This window comes from Nicotiana sylvestris, chromosome 5, assembly GCF_000393655.2.
Source record: "Nicotiana sylvestris chromosome 5, ASM39365v2, whole genome shotgun sequence".
NCBI classification, from domain to species: domain Eukaryota; kingdom Viridiplantae; phylum Streptophyta; class Magnoliopsida; order Solanales; family Solanaceae; genus Nicotiana; species Nicotiana sylvestris.
Window position 1 is genome coordinate 152,753,443 of NC_091061.1, and position 13,451 is coordinate 152,766,893.

The 13,451-nt window shown below is 40.3% G+C and overlaps 1 protein-coding gene across 1 annotated transcript; it reads right to left on the reverse strand.

The window, feature by feature from the left end:
- Nucleotides 1-1,335: 1,335 nt before the first annotated feature.
- LOC104244430 (uncharacterized) lies at nt 1,336-8,745 on the reverse strand. The gene is made up of 3 exons (XM_009799842.2): nt 8,618-8,745; nt 8,476-8,529; nt 1,336-1,711 (listed from the first exon to the last, which is right to left on the reverse strand). The coding sequence occupies exons 1-3, from the start codon at nt 8,743-8,745 to the stop codon at nt 1,336-1,338; spliced, it is 558 nt and encodes a 185-aa protein (XP_009798144.2).
- Nucleotides 8,746-13,451: the final 4,706 nt, after the last annotated feature.

Consider the following 13,451-nt stretch of genomic DNA (forward strand, 5'->3'; position numbering starts at 1 on the left):
CCTCGGATAAAAATCTCACTATCGGACCGGAAATTTCGAAAATTAAAACTTCGGCATTTCAAGCCTAAATTAGCTACGGACCTCCAAAACACATTCCGAACACGCTCCTAGCCCCAAATTCACCTAACGGAGCTAACAGAGCTAACGGAACCATCGGATTTCCATTCCAAGGTTGTCTCCCCATTGTTTCGACTTCGGTCAACTTTCTAACACTTAAGCTCTCATTTAGGGACTAAGTGTCCCAAAACTCCTCAAAACTCAAAACCGAGCATCCCGACAAATCACATTAGCAGAAATAAACTTGGGGAAAACAGTTAATAGGGGATCGGGGCATTAATTCTTAAGACGACTAACCGGGTCGTCACACCTCTTTACTTTGTTTTTTGTTTTTGTTACTCTTTTATTTTTTGTCACTCTCTTTTTTTTTCTTTTTTTGTTTGTCACTCTTTTCTTTTCTTTACTTTTTCACTCAATTTTTCTTTCTTTTTTTTCAGTTTATTTTTCACTCAATTAATTTTAAAGCTATGATCGAACGAGATGGGGATTGCCTACATATCATGATGCCGAATGAATCAGATCTTAAGTAGTTCGAGAAAATTGAGAATGGAGTAAATAAACTAACTCTTTTTGTTCTATTTTTTTATAACACTCAAGTAGGTCTACCATCTCCAATAGATAAGCCCATCATCCAACAAAACTCTACCTTCTTCCTCCTTGATTCACTTCACTTGGTCCAAGTCACGTGCCTTCCTTTATCGCGCCTTGGATAACCTAAACAACCTCTTATACCCACCTCAACCCTCGAGTTCCTCATACAAATGACTAAAAGCTTCAGTCTTGGTTGCTGTAACTGCTAGCTTTGCCTCTTTCTTAGCCAACTTATAATGCTCCCTATATGCCCTCTTCCCCTCCTCATCTACACTTTCCACTAGCTTCAGATATGCTGCTTTGTTGGTTTTCACTTTTCCTTTTACCTCTCCATTCCACCACCAGTCTCCCTTGTGACCACCAGAGTAACCCTTTGAGACGCCTAATGCCTCTCTCGCAGTTTCCCTAATGCACTGTGCAGTCATGGTCCACATAGCGCTTGCATCCCCACTACTCCTCCAAGCCCCCATAGTCACCAACTTAACCCCCCAACTCCTACGATTTAGCTTTCGTCAAGGCTCCCCACTTTATCGTATGTTGGCCATACATCGCCCTCTTCCTCCTCTTTCTCGTGATCTCAAGGTCCTTGACTAGGAGCCTATGAAGGTTCGAGAGGTTCTCACTCGGGATGATCTTGCAATCCGTGCAAATACCTCTATCAAACTTCCTGCAGAGTAAATAATTAATCTAAGTCTCGGCCACCGAACTCCGAAAGGTGACCAAGTGCTCCCTCTTCTTTGGAAAACTCGAGTTTGCTAGCACCAAATCAAATGCTCTAGCAAAGTCCAGCAAAGACATTCTTCCTCCGTTTCTATCTCCAAAACCAAAGCCACCATGCACATCATCATACCCTCCAGACGTCGCTCTACTGTGGCCGTTAAAATCTCCTCCTATGAAAAGCTTCTCGGTATGCGGGATATCACACACCATCTCATCCAAATCCTCCCAGAAATGCCTCTTGACTTCCTCATCCAAGCCTGCTTGGGATGCGTACGCACTGATTATGTTCAAAGTAAAACCTCCAACAACTAGCTTAATAGTCATTAGCCTGTCATTCACCCTCCTAACCTCCACCCATTCAAAAGATAAAGAAAATATGATTTTCCAACACTTAAAGGTTAAGGGGATAACTGGATTTTATTCTTTTTAAATCATTTTTATCTTGTTTATTACGGTGATCTTGATGCTCTATAATAATATTGTTATATGCTATTAATATTATTTTTGTGTGTGATTTTTTTCCCAACACAGTATAACCCAAAAAGAGAAGAAAATGTTTCTAAAAAAGTGAAGAAGGGCGTATATATGGATGTGTACAATAATGGAGATGAAAAAAGGAAAGAGTGGATGGGGGTAATGGGTAGCATGATTAAATTGAGCCTCATCTTAATTTGGTGTTATGGAAAAAAAATACTATTATTTTTATTTGGTGTTAGAATAAAAATGAAAATAAAGTCTATAATTTTTTGGGCAAAATAGCTGGATAATTTAAGACAAAGCGTCCCATGACTGGTAGGAGAATCTAGTTTATACTGAAGTACACCAAGAAAATTATACTATAAGATTTAATATTTAATTAATTAATTAATTGTTATAATAATGTGCTCTCTAGTTGAAATGCATTAAGTGTGTGTATAGGTAAAATTAGGGATAAAGTTAGCCCCAATTTCACGATGAAGAAACGAGGGACAACGTGATTTGACGCTGGCTCGGGTAAGGCCGAGGGTGTCCATAGATCGGAGCTTGGGAGTGGATGAATGATACGTCGGGAATCGATCATGGACAAACATGGAAAGAATCAAACTAGAGCGAAACAAATAATCAAGGTCAAATGGAAGACAGTTAAAGAGGACGAACGAGGAGCTGAAATATCCGCCATCAGCCGATATTACGGCGTGGTTCATGCCTGATATTAACTGCGATTCGTGTTTTCTTGTGAAATAAAGAAGGAAAGGATTTTTACCTTATTTAAACTTGTATTAAGGGTCAAATTCCCCTATTATATAAATAGGAGGACCTTTTTTTTGGGTCACTGTTGGCATACATATCAAAGCAATAAAGTTTACTTTTGTCTTTTAGCAATTATTCAAAGTGTTCTTCAGCTACTCAGTAGGAGGATCGTTAAACAACAATATTAGCAGCATTAGAACTATTAGCAACAATATCAGTAGGAGGATCGTTAAACAAAACATAATCAACTTCTAATTGTTCAAAGAAAATTAAAAGTTTCTGGGACCAACACTTATAATTGTTTCCATCTAAAGACTAAAGCTTTGAGAGATCAGGAAGTGTTTTGTTCAAAGTGGTGGCCATTAGTCAATATTATATGTACAATCACTTTCAAATTATAGGAAAAATGAGTAGATAATATTGACGAAGAACAAGAAGGAAAGAAGAATAACTTATCAAAAATACTGTGTTGTGGCAAGCCACTGCGTTGAAAGTGATTTCGGCCCGACTGGGTGCAAATCGTTATGACAGGTCGCTCCCCAAGGTCCCACAGCACCTCCAAACACGTACACTCATGGCTGGAAGTTTAGAATTTGCACAAAACAGTTACCCAGAAAGAAGAGAAGATGACGGCATTTTTTGTAGCTGTTAGAGAAATTAAAATATTGTAGGAAGAAAGTAATGATTAGAATTCTTGGTTAAGAATTGAGTGAATATGATGGCAATGACTATTATACTTATAGGCAATTAGGGAGGTTGCATGTATGACAAGTTTGGAGAGTCTTTTAACACTTGTCCAAATATATTAGTCCACTTGGCTTCAATATTAACAAGTGTACCTAGTCTTTCATGCATAGAGACACATGGTAGATTTGCATATCCATTCAACACTTGGCTTTATATCAATAGCACATGTAAAAACTCTTGTAATGTACCAATTATCTAAGAGTATTTGGCCACAAGGCTTTATGCAAGAAGCCACTTGGAAATAGATAGGACACTTGAAAAATAAAAATACCCATGGCTATTGGTTGTAAATGGACTTTTCAAAAAAAAATCTTTGAATTTGCATTATAAATAATACCAACAGTACCGTCGACCTTGCATCAAGCGTTGAAGTTTCCAACCCCAAGTGGAATCAAAATGGTCTACGGGGATCAACTGGCCTCAAAGGAGATGTTCGCTATCGAGGAAGTGATCCCGGTGCCCACAATCACGATATCAAAAAGTGAGGGACTGGCTGAAGAGAATGGCACACAATAGCAATCAATGGTCCCGACCCCGACCAAGCCAAAAAAATAGGAGGAACGCCTAACGGGTGAGGAAGATGACTTCGGGGTACCGAGATCCTTCTTAGCACCTGATGATATCGATGCCTCCAAGTAAACAACCGAGGAACTAGAACAAGTCATATTGTTCGAGCGCCTGCCGAATAGAAAGGTATACTTGGGAACGGGATTAACCCCGAAGCTTAAGAAAAAACTCATTAATTTTCTGAAAGCTAATGTCAATTGTTTTGCATGGTCCCACTTAGACATGACAAGAATCCCACCGGAGATGACTATTCATAAATTGAGCTTGGATCCGAACTTTCATCCAATCAAACAGAAGAGAAGGCTACATTCCAAAGTCAAGCACGCATACATCAAAGACGAGGTATCTAAACTCTTAAAAATAGGTTCCATTCAGGAGGTCAAGTACCTAGATAGGTAAGCTAACATAGTCGTCATACCTATGAAAAAACACAAGCTTAGAATGTATGTAGATTATAAGGACTTGAATAAGGCATGCGCAAACAACTCGTTCCCTTTGCCTAACATCGATCGAATGATCGATGCGACAGTTGGGCACGAGACGCTAAGATTTCTCGACGCCTATTCCGTGTACAACCAAATACGGATGGACCCGCGCAACCAAGAGAAAACTTCTTTCATAACTAGGTTCGGCACTTATTGTTATAACGTGATGCTATTTAGATTAAAAATATTGGTAGCACATATCAATGGCTAGTTAACCGAATGCTCGAGGAACAGATATGGAAATCAATGGATATTTATATTGACGATATGTTACTTAAGTCCTGCGAGCAGAGGACCATTTGAAATATTTGTAGGAAACCTTCGACATACTAAGGGAATACAACATGGAGTTGAACCTAGAGAAATATGCCTTCAGAGTTAGCTCGTGCAAGTTCCTCGGCTTTATGGTATCTAACCGAGGAATAGAGATCAAACCGGATAAAATAAAGGCCATAGAAGATATCACTATGGTTGACAACGTCAAGGCGGTACAGAGGCTGACAGGGCAGATAGTCGCATTGGGCAGATTTATTTCTAGGTCATCGGATAAAAGTCACCGATTTTTCTCATTACTAGAGAAAAAGAATGACTTCTCTTGGACCCCAGAATGCCAAAAGTCTTTAGAAGAGCTCAAACAATACTTATCAAATCCTCATTTTCTGCACACCTTGAAGGCGAATGAGCAATTGTACTTTTATTTGGCAATCTCTGAGGTATCGGTAAGTGGTTTCCTGGTCTAGGAAGAAGAAGGTACGCAGTTTCCTATCTATTATGTTAGTATAACCCTAGGTGACACCGAAATGAGGTATCCACATATAGAGAAATTAGCGCTTGTCTTGTTAAGAGCATCTAGGAAACTAAAATCATACTTTCAATGTCACCCTATATGTGTTGTGACCTCATATTCGCTAAGGAATGTTATGCATAAACCCGAGCTCTCAGGCCAGCTAGAAAAATGGGTCGTAGAGGTTAGCGAATACGATATTGAATACAAACCCTGAATAACTATAAAGTCTCAGATTTTGGTAGACTTCGTGGACGATTTCACATCGACCTTTATCCCCTAGGTCAATAAAGAAATATTACTTGTCTTGGGGACTAGCACGGGGGTTTGGACCCTATTCTCGGACAACACTTCCAATGCAAATGGGTTCAGGTTGAGAATCATATTAAAACCACCGACGGGTAATATAATAAGGTAATCTATTAGAACTGTAAAACTGACTATCAATGAAGCCGTATATGAGGCTATGATTACAGGTCTAGAACTGGATAAAAGCCTGGGGGCTGAGGTGATCGAAGCCAACTGCAACTCCCTCTTTGTTGTTAACTAAGTTAACGATACGTTCGAAGTGAAAGAAGACTGGATGTGGAGAAGCTTGGATAAATTACAAGTTGCGTTATATCGGTTCAAAAAGAATGGACATTACAACATGTGCCCCGAGATCAGAATAGTGAGGCCGATGCTTTGGCTAACTTAGGATCATCAGTCAACTCTGATGAATTTAATTCCGAAACGGTGGTGAAATTGATGAGCTCGATGATAGAGGAAGGTCACGCCGAGGTAAACTCAACGAGTTTTACTGGGATTGGAGAAACAAATACATAGACAACCTTCAGAGGGGAAATTGCCATTAGATCCCAAAGAATCAAGTGCCCTCCGAATTAAGACTCCCAGGTTTAGCTTAGTTGAAGGAAAACTGTACCGAAAATCATTTGTTGGACCGTTAGCAAGGTGCTCGGGAACCGCGGTGACCGATTACGTGATGAAGGAAATCGACAAGGGTGCTTGCGGAAACCATTCAGGAGTGGAATCGTTAGTTCAAAAATTAATCAGGGCCTGATATTACTGGAACGAAATGGAAAAGGATGCAAAGGACTTTGATTGAAAGTGTAATGAATGTCAAAGGCATGCTCTGATTATCTACCAACCGGGAGAGCTGCTTTACCCAGTCCTTTCCCCTTGGCCCTTCATGAAATGGGGGATGGACATCATAGGCCCTTTACCATAGGCACCCGCAAAAGAGCAAATACATCTTGCTCATGATAGATTACTTCTCCAAGTGGGTTTAAGCTCAAGCGTTTGAGAAAGTTAGAGAAAAAGAGGTTATCGAATTCATCTGGGATCATACAATATGCCGGTTCGGGATGCCAATCGAAATTACGTGTGACGACGACAGACAATTCATCAGCAACAAGGTCAATAAGTTCTTTGAAGATCACAAAATCAAAAAGATCTTATCAACCCCTTACCATCGGAGTGTGAACGGTCAAACAGAGTCAACAAACAAAGCTATATTGCATAACCTAAAGAAAAGATTGATCGACTCAAAACGAAAGTGGAAAGAAATTTTACCCGAGGTCCTATGGGCATATCGATCAACTTCAAGGTCGAGTACTGGTAAAACACCATTTTCTCTAGTCTACGTTGCCGAGGCTTTGATTCCGGTGGAAGTGGGAGAACCGAGCTTAAGGTTCCAATATTCTACGGAGATGTCGAACAACAAGGCCATGTCTACAAGCCTAAATTTAGCAAACGATAGGCGAGAAGTCGCCTTAGTCAGGTTAGCAGCTCAAAAATAGCAAATTAGGAAGATATTACAACCGAAGGGAAAACCTTTGACATTTCCAAGTCGAGGACTTGGTATTGAGGAACTATTGAGGAACGTCACACTGCATACTAAAAACCTGAATGACAGAAAACTAGGCCCGAACTGGGAGGGACTGTATACCGGTATAACCGGGAAAGGCTCATACCAGCTTGAGTCCGGAAATAGCATACGGCTGCCAACAATTGGAACAGGCACACTAAAAGTGGTACTATTGCTGAGGTACGAATACATAAATTCCTTTAAGGTTTATTATTCTTTGAACTAACCCTTGCATGTACTCAATCAAAGCCAAGTCCAAGGATTAGGTCTAATAGCATGTGTTGAACTCTTATTCCCTTCGAGCGTTTTTTTTCCTAGGTGGGTTTTACGACAAGGTTTTTAATGAGGCAACAGTAAACGTGCTACCCTAGTTTTGAAGACCGATCTAAGAACGGGGACTGCAGATCATCCATATCGGATCAATAGTATTCAAACCCTCAAAATTCAGCCTTGAGTAATAGGGAACTATCACACCTTGAGTCAGGAATCGAAGACCTATGTTCGGAAATTTAGAAGGCAATCATATTCGACAACGAAGGCCAAGGCTTGAATATTAGGATTTATTGTAAGAGTCAAACGGTCAAACGAAGTGTGCTCGTATAGCTCATTCTCGCTATGGCGGGTAGCTTTATTATCTTCAATTACTTACACTACATTTAAAGTAATAAAAAAAATTGCATTCTTTGTTTTGTCGGTTCACATTCGCACAAGCAATGTTATCGTTACGTCACTTAGGATGAACACTGGGTTCAAAACCTTCTAGGCCCACAGGACACCATTAAATGGAAGCATGAAACACCGAAGGCAGTAAGAATCCACGATACCGTGCCCCACCATCTAAAAGACCGCTAAGCCTACAGGTCACCCCGAACTGGGGACTAATACCCGATAGTAAGATCAAGAAATTGGGCTACTAAATCCCACAGGCACCGAGCCTACCAGGTAGGGCCCAAACGCAAAAGGCCACGGCAAACTAAGATATGAAACCTTTAGAGAACGTATAAACGACTCGGATACATCTGAGTTCATGCATAAAAAGTAAGGTCCTTACACATTTTAAATCCATAAAAGACTACTTCCGACCCGATCCAGTCAATCGGTCTCGAATTAGGCCATGAAAATAGCCACCTTAGGTAAAGATTAGTTGTGTCCGGATAAATCATTCGAATATTTTAACAAAGGCTTCGTTTTATATTTTTTTATTGGGTCCTCTGAAGTCAAAGCAACTCGGAGCCATTACTTAACCCAAGCCTTATCCGGGCTTTGGAAGTTGAACAATTTAAGCAATGTCAAATTCTATGTTAAGGCATTGATGGCATATTAAGTCCGAGACACAAGTTATATTCCTAAGTCTTAAACATAAGCAAGTGCAGAAAAGTTAAAGAACACAATATGTAGCCAAAGGAAAATTTCATATATATATTTACCAAAAGGTATTTACAGAGGCATTATAAAATGACCCCAAAGTACAAGGCGTACAACTACAAGAAAAAACAAAAATAAGTTAAAGCATTTCCTGCCTAGTCTTCATCAGAGCCCAGCTTGTTGTCCGAACCATCGGGTTGCTACCTTGCTTTGGCCTCGGCTTCGAGCCTCTTATCCTTTTCGATCTTGGCTTCTAGGTCAACCTCTCGAGCTTGGATCTCCTCGAGATTTTCTCTCTGAGACAACCACTTCATGTATTCAACCTTCGCCATTATACGGGCTTTGGCTACCTCTACATTGTTCTTGTACTAGGCCAACATGTCTTGGGCTTAAGAGACCTCATTCAAAGCCACCTCCAATTTGGACTTTAGCGTAGTATATTCTTGGCCGAGAACTTCCTGTACTATAACGATCGAGGCAAGTTGTTCCTTGAGCTCCTCATTCATTCGAGACCATTTGTTAGCCTTTTCTCTCATCACTCGGAGTTTCAAGTTGGTCGACGCTAGGTCATTTTTGGTGGCATCCCACTCCTAGGATAGGAGATCTATTTTCCCCCTCAGCTCATCAGCTAAAGCTTTGAACTCGTCCATTTCGGACCTAAGTTGGTCGATCAGGGTTATCTTCTCAAGGAACTATGAGGTTGCTGTGTTAGAATTTGCATTTAACCTCTCATTATCAATCTTAAGCACTCTTACCTTTTCAACCAGTAGGGCATGATCCTGTTTCACCTTCGAAGCCTCGTTTTGGGCTTTTTCCAGGTCAGCTTCGAGGGCAGAGCGATCAACCATATCCCTAAGGACTTTATCTTTGTGCTCGCAAAGAGCTTGGTACATCTCCTTTTGCCGGACCTGATCCTGGAGCTCAAACTCGAGGTGACTAAGCTCTATCCTGGACCGGTGAAAACTTCAATGGTAAAGTACCGAGGTTTGGGACATAAGAAAGAGAAATCATTAAAATATCGTTAAGGCAAAGAAAACTCGAGCGCTTGTTGAGCCTCATTGAAGAGACTCAGCCCATCTACCTCATTCATCTTCACTTGGTCCTCTTCGATTACTAAGGAACGAAGATAGTTGGCCACTCCGACTGTCCCGGATAGCATTCTAATATCCGCTAGTACTGTGAACTTAACCGTTTCTTTCAGTCAGGATCTACAATCGGGGCGGGAAACTGCTTCTCGAGCTTTAAGCTCGAAATTGGCTCACCTGATCCCAATTGTATGACCCTTTTCGGGATCTCTAGGTGGCCAAAGCCAAAGTAATCCTCTAGCATGCCGACTTCCACACACTCGAAAAACAAGTTGAGGTCTTCATCTACGACCCGGGATGTGTCAGTTGGCTTTTCTTCAGCATCTCGAGCCTCATTTAAAGTGGCCTTTAGGAAGGGCGACAATTCTTGAATATGGATGACGACATCATCCTCAATAACAGTTGTTCTCCGTATCGGAGGGGCTTCTTGAGAAGTAGTGGCCACATTTTCCTCCTCGGGCTCCCGAGCTAAGAAGGATTCAGTCTTATGATTGGCCCCTCCGGGGCTACCAACTCTTGTGTTGCGTTAATTGGTTCGTGAATGACGAATTCCATGTCATCGTCATCATCGGGGAAGTCCTTGAGCCGATGAAAAGCTTCAAAATCTGGGACCCGAGCACTAGAAGCTTTCTTGGTGCTCTTTTTGACCCTGACCACGATCATTTTCTTTTTCTTAGCCTCGGCAGAAGCGTCCGAGGAGTGAGGAGACCTTTTCTTCTTCTTCATTTTCTCCTCCTTCTTCGCATCAACTTCAGTAGTAGGCTGTAGTGAAGATGAGGGCTTTGTATATGGAGGTGAGGCCACGATCTCGGTGATTTTCTGAAGTTTAGTGGTCTTAGGAAAACATGTGAAAAGAAAAGACTTAGTCATAACAATGACACAATAAGAAATGTCTAAGAAACAATGGGAGGGGTCTCACTATGAGAACGAGCTTCCCACTTGTATTTGGAAATCTTGCGCCACTCACGCTCGGGATAGGTGAGTTGTTTGCATATGCCCTCGACCCACTCCCTAAAATGAGGGACCACATTGGGGACTCGGGCGACAACTACATGTCAAATAAAACAAATAATGAGAAAGAAGAGTAGATTCAAAACAGTACTTTGACAACCTGAGAGGAATTAAACTTACGTTTTGAGTTCAACTTCTCGGGGAACGACAGGAACTCAGAAGGAATGAGATCCTCGGTATTTTCAGAACAAAACCTTCCCTACCAGCCTTGGTCCCTGTCGTCATCTATGTAGGAGAAGGGAGTTTTCTTTGCCCGACAGGCGAGCTTAATTAACCCCCCTTGAAAGATTCGGGGGCTGTAGATTTGGAGCAGATGGTCAATTGTGAACCGAGGTTCCTTTGTGTTTTAGCGAAGTGACAAAGGAGGGTCAAGATCCTCCATAAAGACGGGTGAATTTGCTCGAGGCAAATTTCATACCTCTTACAGAACTCGAGGATCACCATATCTACTACACCAAATGTGAAAGGATACGAATAAATGCTTAAGTATACTTCCACGTGTGTCGTGATATCCTCATCGGGATTGGGAATGACTATGTTTTTGCCTTCCTATTTGCAGTCCTCTTGGACCACTTCGAGCATTTCCTCGGTGATGGAGCATACATACCTCAACGCTTCCTCACTTCTGTCTCCTTCTATGATCTATGGAGCAGTCACCGGGAATGAACTTTATTAGAGGAGTTCCTGGGGCCACTACTAGAAGCATTTGCTCGACACCGGTGGCCGAGGAAGAAGTTATAGGGGCAGCGCTTTAGGGTACAAACTTCGAGGTCTTAGCCATCTCAATTTGGAAATATGAAGTTTTGAAGATTTAAAGGTTTGGTATGAAGTTTAGAAGATTTGGCATGAAGGTTTGAAGATAAGATATGAAGATATGAGGAACAGGTTATGAAGATTTGAAGGATTGATGAACAGATGAAAAACTTGAGGGTAACTCAAGAATGTTCGAAATTAGAAAGCAAAAAAGTAAAAAAAAAAAGGAAACTGGAGCTTTGATAAGGAAGGAATAATGAATGCATGACATTTCACATTTGATAATTGTCGAGGATGGTCAATTCCAAAATCAAAGCGACGCAACTGATGGAACGTTGCAGCTCATCTACTTGCTTATGGTGTACGAAAGAAGTAACCGAGATCAAATAGTCACTTAATATCGTTCATATAAATCTAATATCTGAGAAGTGAAGGGACTATCTGTGTATAGGTAAAATCGAGAATAAAGTTACTCCCAATTTCTCGATGAAGAAATAAGGGACAACGTAATTCGACGTTGGCTCAGGTAAGGCCGAGGATGCGCACAGATCAGATCCGGGGGTGGATGAATGATATGTCGGGAATCGAGCATGGACAAACATGAAAAGAATCAAGCTCAAGATAAACGAAGAATTGAGGTCAAATGGAAGACGATTAAAGAGGACGAACGCGAAGCCGGAATATCCGCCATCAACCAGATATTACGGCGCGGATCACACCCGATATTAACTACGAATCGTGTTTTCTTTAAGAAAAAAGGGAGGAAAGGTTTTTACCTTACTTAGACTTGTATTATGGGTGAAACTCCCCTACTATATAAAGGGAAAAACCTTTTCATTTTTTGGGTCACTGTTGGCACACATATCAAAGCAATAAATTTTACTTTTGTCTTTTAGCAATTGTTCAAAGTGTTCTTCAGCTACTCATCAATTCAATTGCAACCGAGCTCCATCCCGAGGGCTCGGTTGGAATATTTCTAGCATTCAAACCTAACGCTAGGCTTAATTATTTCATAACATTTGGTTTGTTCGTTTTTCTTTTTTTTATTCAATTACTTGTTGTTCTTTGATTATTTGTGTTGAATTAAAATCATGTATCCTTTAGATCACATACAAATTTAATTGTTACTCATTTTAAGTGTAAACAATGTGTATTGTATGCTCCAAATGTGAAAATAGAAAAAAGCTTCTAAGTGTGTATATTCACTGCCAATGCTTGAGTCAAGCTAGTGGTAATATATCGGCTAATGATTATTGCATTACTATCAAAAACCTGCAAATATTAAGGGGGATTTGCATCTATACCCGCTTTTTGGGTCACGTTTTAACTTGTGCCTGCTTTGAAAAAAAATTACAAGCACACCTACTTTTTCGCGTAACTTCAGCATACGGGGCTGAAGTAGCAAAAGCAATCACGCAAAACTTTAGTATTCTAGTAGACGGGTCTGAAGTAGCAAAGGCAGTGCTGAAGTTTCTTTTGTCCTGGATAAGATGCTGAAGTTATTTAGTTCATTTATAAAAACTTAAGCACTAAAATAGCTGACGTTTTTTTGTCCTGGATTCATTAGTTTTGTCATAAAAGCTTTTTCAAAAACTTCAGCAGAAGATGCTGAAGTTATTTAGTTCATTTGTAAAAACTTCAGTACTAAATAAGCTGAAGTTTTTTTGTCCTGGATAAGCTTTTTCAAAAACTTCTGCAGAAGATGCTGAAGTTATTTAGTTCATTTTGTAAAACATTTCAGCACTATATAAGCTGAAGTAACATTTTGCTGGAAGAGTGAAATATAAATGGCAAAGCTTAAGTTGTTGGAAAGAAAGTATACGTCTTCCCTTGATCGTTCAAATGTAGTCAATTTTATAGGAACTATCAATCTCATTAATCAACTCTTTGAAAGGTTGTTGCTTGCCTCCTTCGCAAGAAATAAAGTTAGAGGAACTTGCGACTAATCAACCATTTTTAGGAAAGAGATTCTTTGGAACTTCGTATGGAAAAAAATCACGTATTTTTGCTAAAATGGAAAAATTATTTCGAATAATGAAGCAGAATCAGGGTGGTGGATTTTTTAACTAAAAGTGGAGATTCTTTTAAATCTTGACGCCATTGCATTGTGGCCACTCAACAGAACCCACATTGGGTTGCATTAGGAATTTTTGTATTCTTGTGTTTTAGAACAATGTTTAAAACAGAAG

Coding starts and splice junctions, on each gene's coding strand:
- LOC104244430 (XM_009799842.2), bottom strand. CDS start 8,745: ATGGCGAAGGTTGAATACATGAAGTGGTTGTCTCAGAGAGAAAATCTC. Junction 8,530..8,617: donor GAAGCCGAGGCCAAAGCAAG/GTAGCAACCCGA, acceptor TTTTTCTTGTAG/TTGTACGCCTTGTACTTTGG. Junction 1,712..8,475: donor GCCTCTGTAAATACCTTTTG/GTAAATATATAT, acceptor GGTGGAGGTTAG/GAGGGTGAATGACAGGCTAA.